The sequence below is a fragment of the Diaphorina citri genome, unplaced genomic scaffold (genome assembly GCF_000475195.1).
Source record: "Diaphorina citri unplaced genomic scaffold, Diaci psyllid genome assembly version 1.1 scaffold1794, whole genome shotgun sequence".
Classification (NCBI taxonomy): Eukaryota; Metazoa; Arthropoda; class Insecta; order Hemiptera; family Psyllidae; genus Diaphorina; species Diaphorina citri.
In genome coordinates this window covers 92,914-100,076 of record NW_007379220.1, presented here as the reverse complement: position 1 = coordinate 100,076, position 7,163 = coordinate 92,914, and the positions used below count along the sequence as shown (strand labels likewise).

Genomic DNA, 7,163 nt, shown 5'->3' with positions numbered 1-7,163 from the left:
TTTATAATTTACTTCATGCGATATCGTAAGATGTCAAACCGTGTGAACATCCAGAGTACCCAAAGGCTCACGCATGTAACTAATAAATAGGTTAAAATTTAATGAACACAATCAAACTGGAAAAAGTCCCGGCAATGAGTATCGTGGAAAAATAGATTTATTTTAAGTGTAAGCACTTGAGTTGATTTACAAATGTGAGTGGGTACTATGTTGGGGGATAGATGGTGTTATCTAATTCTAACCAGGAAGAAAAGCGGACTGAACAGTAAAACGAACTTTTATCACCCTTTGTAAGTTCAGTTTTATGTTCACCCAACTTAAGTATACCTATTCCAACGGAATTTGTGCAAGAATTCCAAATTGTTATGTATCTACTTTCAGAATCTGATTACAAATCGAAATAAATATCAACCCTGCGTTCTTCTCTTATGCAGGTTTTATCAGGATTGAACCTTCTTGTTTTTTGTTAGATCTTTTTATTATAACACTAAATCAGACTGTTTAGGTCAAGTGTTTACCGTGCAGCAGATTTTTTGGTTCCTTGGCTTTTTATTTTAGATTGCTATAATGCGGTCCATATCTTTAAATATTTTTAAAATTGGTATTACAGCCGTTCTCAATGTGTGCTATTTTATTTTTATAATGGCTAAAGACATGTCCACATTTATTACACTTTAAATAACTAGAGTGTGATGGTAAATGTGAAATTAATTCAAGGCTTTTAGTACAGATAAACCCGCAATCCCAACATTTGTATGTGTGAGAGTTATGAATGTTTTCCATGTGTTTCCTTAGAAATGAGACTTTCAAGAAAGATTTTTTACAAACAACACATTTGAACGGTAGTTCAAATACTTCAGGCGTATTTGCTGTTTCTTTTGAATTAGCAGATTTCAATGGTGAAAGCATGATCACGGGCAAAATATTCGAGGATTCCACTGAAGTAAGGACATTATTATTGTTCTTGCGATGCTTATGACGTACGTGAATGGACAAATACCGAGGACGACTGAATTCTTGGCCACAAGCACAGATGAAGGAATTGACTGACTGAGAATGAACTCTACGAGCATGTGATTTCAAGAGTCGGAAATTAAGGAAGCGCAAATGGCAGCTGGGACATTTATACCATGCCACTGTCTCTTGTTTTTGTTTTATTTTTAAAGAGTTTTGTTTCTTATGGTCAGTCAAATGTTTCAAGTAGAGAGCCTTGTTTTCACATTTAAAATCGCAATTCTGACAACTATACTTGAGTTCATCAGCATGAACCATAGCATGCGTATTCAGTGTGTCTTTTGAGCTACTTGTGAAATCACATTGCGTACACATGAAAGTTTGCTGCATTTAAAATCGCAATTCTGACAACTAAACTTTAGTTCATCAGCATGAACCATAGCATGCGTATTCAGTGTGTCTTTTGAGCTACTTGTGAAATCACATTGCGTACACATGAAAGTTTGCTCCTTTTGATTATGACTGGTCATATGGTATTCAAAACTGTCTTTCCTCGAGTATCCCAAGTTACACTTTTCACAACGAAAAAGGTTACTGGATAAATGATAACGCTGGTGTAATTTCAACTGTTTATGATTCTTTAATCTGAATCCGCAAAGTTTACATGGCAAACGTCTCTTAGTGTTATGAAATCCCATGTGTAATTTCCATTGCTTGTCAGTCTGAAATACTCGATCACAGATGTCACAAGTTAGCTGAGATTCACTTTGCATCTCAAATGCACTTGGTTTCATTCTCAAAGCCACTTGGTCTCTTTTTTCAACTTGCATCTCTAATGGAGTTGGTTTCAAGACCCCATGTACTCTTCTCTGATGGGTGTTATTGTCACTTTGTCTCGAAAATCTTCTAAGGCATACAGGGCATTGGTGTTTTCTATCCAGAGAATGCAGAGGCATGTGATTATCCAAGGCATGTTTGTGGTACGTCTGATATGAACACTGAGTACAAGAGTATTTCTCACCAATTTCGACAGAACCAACTCCATCTATTTGTTTTTGGTGAACTAAGAGTTTATGTCTACTCAGATGTGTATATTTAGAATTTCTCCGAAAACAAATATTACAACTGTAAGGGAAGAGAAGCGCGTGGAGTGAGTTCATGTGGGTTCTCAAAGATTCTGAGTTTTCGAACTTTTCTTCACACAAATAGCAACTATATGGTTTGTCTCCTGTATGCTTAAGAGCAATGTGTTTCTCCACAGCACTTGCCCGTCTAAAAAGTTGACTACAATACTCACATTGTCTTTTATTTTTTGATAATATAGGAGGTACTTCCGTCTGTGAGTTATGCGAATTTTGATGGCTTGTCAACATGCTCAAATTTCCACCAACATAATCACATTTATCACATGGAAAACTATGTAACGCCTTCATATGATCTTCCAAAATCGAATGGGTCTTGAAAAAACAATCGCAGATATTGCATTTGTAATTGTCGTACATTTTCATCGATCTAGTTTCACGAACCAATTCCTCTTTTTGTAAATCAGGTGACAAGTCGGGTTCTATTGGGATTTCATTTGTTTCTTCGTCTGGTGTCATATGTTGTGTTCGCGTCACGCGTGTCACATGCTGTTTCAAATGACTCAAAAGTACAGATTTCTTCGATGCACTAAAGTCACAGTGCTCACAATTCCATGTGAAATGACCAGCTTCTTTGTGTTCAATGAATTTTTTCGGTGTTTTGGTCGTAAATGAACATTGCTTACAGTTGAAGTCATAGCCTTCATGCTCGTGATAGTAGTGGAAGTAGATTTGATTCTTACCTATGACCTTTTCATTGCAAAGTTCACACTGTTCTGTATACTCATGAGCTCTTATATGTGAATCGAACCGGCGAAAGGTATTAAAACACAAATGACACTCATCACACGTGAATGAGATTCCTTTATGACAAGTTTTGTAATGATCACCCAATGTCACTTTAAATTGAGTCTCAAAAGGGCATTTCTTACAAGAGTAGGTCACTGTGTTTTGCAAATGCTTCCTAAAGACATGCGCTCTTATTCCTTTGATATTCACAGCTTGGTAGTTACAAAGCTTACATTTCAAATCTTCAGCTTCATTCATATCATATTTAATGTTGAGCTTGATACCAGATTCTCTTGTCATTTTGTACTTTGGACAATCATCGGGATCTAGATGTTCTCTTTTAATATTTGCATAGAAAATTCGATCATTATGTTCTGAACAAGTGTTCTCTATTTTATTGATAATTCCATTACAAACATCAAATTTAACATCGCCATCATCGCCATCATCATCATCATCATCATCATCTGAGTTACAATTAGAATTATTCACGGACGGAACACTGTTTTTAGAAATTTCATTGAACACATGCAGCTTCCCATCATCATCTGAGTTACAATTAGAATTATTCACGGACGGAACACTGTTTTTAGAAATTTCATTGAACACATGCAGCTTCCCTGAGAGATGGTTTATGTATTTCTGCTTACCAACAAATACTTCATCACACACTTCACATTCAAAAACATCTCTGTGAATAATGACACCATTGCCGAGTTCTTTTTCCATTTCAAAATGATCATGGAAATCAAACCACTCTTGTTTTACGTTGATTTCTAATCTGTCAACATTGATGGCACTCGCGGGATTGTTTTCAGTTTGGAGAGACTTCAAACAAATCTGCCCTTTTACATCAAGAGCTTCATGAGAAATTGAATTCATATCACTGATATGACTAGAGTTGGGATAACTAAAATTAAGTACATTATTTTGGTTGCTAGGAAAATCTCCATGGAAGTATTTGATATGTTCATAGAGTAACGTGTGTGATGTTGTGTAGAACTCGTCGCATGCTTCACAAGTGTAATACATTTCACCATTGCTCAAGTGGGGAAATCTGTCAAAGGATGCTCCATACAGATATTGTAACATGTCCACATCTGAAAGAAAGAAATGGAATAAATAAATATAGGTAGGACCTTAGAAGATTGAAATACACAATGTACCTACATAGTACATACAAATGGAAAAAGTGTGTTTCTCATATTGAAAGTAGATGGTAGGACCTTAGAAGATTGAAATACACAATGTACCTACATAGTACATACAAATGGAAAAAGTGTGTTTCTCATATTGAAAGTAGATGGGTTAATCTTTCTTGAATAATTTCCATTCCCCAATTTAAATATCTAAAACAGGGCAAACAAGTTTTTACAATGAAAATGTATTATTATTTAGTCAAGTGAAGACTTATTTCCTTCTTATTTTAGTAATAGTTAGGTAGTACTTCACATGGTATCCCGTTTCCAAAGTTTATGAAAATGTTTTCAACTTTAATAAAATCTTAGGTAGAGATCTTATTTTCATGGGTGTGTGGAACGCATATGGTATTTCAAAGCCTGCGAGCTGGCTCCTTTGAACGTACAGTGGGAACAGTTATACGGTTTGGACCCTGTGTGGGTCATGATATGATTCTTCATGTTGGTGCTGATGTATGTTGAATAATAGCATGCGTAACACATGAATTTGTCTTTATGTGGATGAATGCGGGGCATGGCAACGCAAGCCCGACAATGATACATTAGATCATTCAGATTGCTTGACTCGAACTGAAAACAGTGCATGCAGCCTTGCTTTGAAATCTCGAGCTTGTCTGAAAAGAAGAAAATATCGTGGAACAATAATTCAAAATGATCTTTCTTTACTGTTTCAAAATTAGCCCATCAGTGCAAGAGATGCAAGCTGAGAACTTGGAACAAATGATATTAAAAACACACAAAATCCATTAATTTCATATATTGATTTTTCTTTCCCCAAATTTGTTGAGGTGTACATGTACACTATTGTACACATAATTTTGTCTACCCTTTCTTTTTTTTCCTAGGCCTTAGATTCCTCAAATAACCTTTTTTTATATAAAAATGAATGTAGACTCCCTGAAATGTATATATAAGTTACCTAGGTATTTCTCTTCATTTTTATATTTCTCAAATTACCTTCTTACATGAATACCTAAATAAAGAAGAAAATAACAAACAAACATGTAGGTAAGTTGATGAGTAAATGTTTGAAACAGATTATTTATTGAACAATATGAGCTTACACTTTTAATCAAAATGGGCTTTGTACATTTGTCTCTCTTTCTCTCTCTTTTTTTCAATACACATGGTTTTTACCACTGAACAACAGGGCTGGTTTGGCTGAAAGAAATGCTCACATAGATTATTGAACATGCAGTTTTATTGAACAATATGAGCTTACACTTTTAATCAAAATGGGCTTTGTACATTTGTCTCTCTTTCTCTCTCTTTTTTTTTCAATACACATGGTTTTTACCACTGAACAACAGGGCTGGTTTGGCTGAAAGAAATGCTCACAGTCTCTCTTTCTCTCTCTTTTTTTTTCAATACACATGGTTTTTACCACTGAACAACAGGGCTGGTTTGGCTGAAAGAAATGCTCACATTCTCTCTCTCTCTCTCTTTTTTCAATACACATGGTTTTTACCACTGAACAACAGGGCTGGTTTGCCTGAAAGAAATGCTCACATAGATTATTGAACATGCAGTAAGTAGGCAGGATATGAAACAGGGATATACTTACCTCAACTTACCTTCCTGAGCAAATCCTTTACTTCAGTTTGGCATATCTTTCATTAAGGATGCTGAGTAATACCACCCATACACTAGGTATCAATCTTGATGGCAACAGTCAAAATTGATATCTTTGAAATTTGACCAGTAGCCAGTATGGAAAAAATAGGTAAAAATTGTAAAGGGAATGTACATACATGCTTAAAAATAGTGAAACTTAAAAAGGGGTTATAAATAAAAAAAAGTATGAGATCATCTTGGTCCATTTTTCACATGCAAAAAAAGTTCAACCATTTCAACACTGCCCATGATATTTGTATCCTTAAGATCCTTTTTATGTACTTTATTAATATTGCTTGGATGAAAATGATGAGCCTCTTTGGCCCCAGATTTTTTTTTTTTTTTTTTACTGGCCACAACCAAGATGTAAAAGTAGGTAAGGAGGTAGATAATAGAAAATCATTTTTAAATAAAAAGGCATTCCAGATATTTACTTCAAGTAGCATATTCTTTGGTGAATATCTACTTTAGTAAATACTTAAATACCAATTCTTATAATTTACCTATTATCTGCATAGCCAGCTACTAGAAATTTTCCTGCTTTTCCTTCTTATCTCTTGGCCTCAACCAAGGTGTACTTAATAAATATTTGAAAAAGAGCATTCCAGATATTTACTAGATTAATTACTTACTCTGGTAAATACTTAAATACTCTCTTTTAATATTGTAAAGTACTTTTTGCTAGATTTTTTTTTTTTTTCTCAAACCTAAGAGATACTGGGCAAGTTTTAATATTTTTAATACTAATTTTATTAGTGTAACCGCTTGGAGAAATACAATTAGTAAAGAAACTTTCGGAGTGATTCCCAGTAACCTGCAGAATACAGAGGTAAGCCAAGGTACTAGAACACAGATCATCACAACTCTTGCTTAGTTACTTATGGTTAATAACAATTCTTGCTTGGTTATGGTGAATAACCAGAAAGTTCATCACAATACCAATAAACCTTTGCATGAATATTTTCATGTATATTTATTTCTTAATTTCGAAAGAAATTATGGTACATGTGCAGAAGTCACGTCCGTGGAATATTGCTACCAAAGGCACTGGCACAAACAAGCAGTGACCAGTGTTATTACAGGGTTAGGTTAAGCGCAAGAAGGAGTTTTCACAATTAGAGCAGTAATTATTGATTATATAGGGTTAGGTTAAATACAAAAAGGAACTTTTTTTTCCATGGACATGACTTCTGTATAATTATTGAAATTATTCTTTCTGTGACACAGTTCATCCATCCCCCCCCCCCCTTAGGATGTCATCTTTGTTTTTTAGAGGGTCAGGTCAAATATAAAAAAGGGCTTTTCTTTTCCATGGATGTGACTTTTAATTACCGAAATTATTCTTTCTGTGACACAGTCCATCCATTTCCCCCCCCCCTTGAGATGTCATCTGAAATTGAATAGGTATGGAAGCATGCATACACTTACCTTTTGAGTGAGACACAGATTTAATGTACTTACTCAATACTTAGTCAAGATATTTATCGGACTGAAATGTGTCATCATTAATTAAGTACCTACTTGC

At 34.8% G+C, this 7,163-nt stretch overlaps 1 protein-coding gene across 1 annotated transcript; it reads right to left on the bottom strand.

Annotated features, from left to right (window-relative positions):
• Positions 1 to 17: 17 nt before the first annotated feature.
• On the bottom strand, positions 18 to 4,839 carry LOC103517280 (zinc finger protein 91-like). Its single transcript, XM_017447401.2, has 4 exons — positions 4,052 to 4,839; positions 3,366 to 3,964; positions 1,377 to 3,266; positions 18 to 1,254 (listed from the first exon to the last, which is right to left on the bottom strand). The coding sequence occupies exons 2-4, from the start codon at positions 3,915 to 3,917 to the stop codon at positions 583 to 585; spliced, it is 3,114 nt and encodes a 1,037-aa protein (XP_017302890.2). The 5' UTR covers positions 3,918 to 3,964; positions 4,052 to 4,839; the 3' UTR covers positions 18 to 582.
• Between the last annotated feature and the right edge of the window lie 2,324 nt (positions 4,840 to 7,163).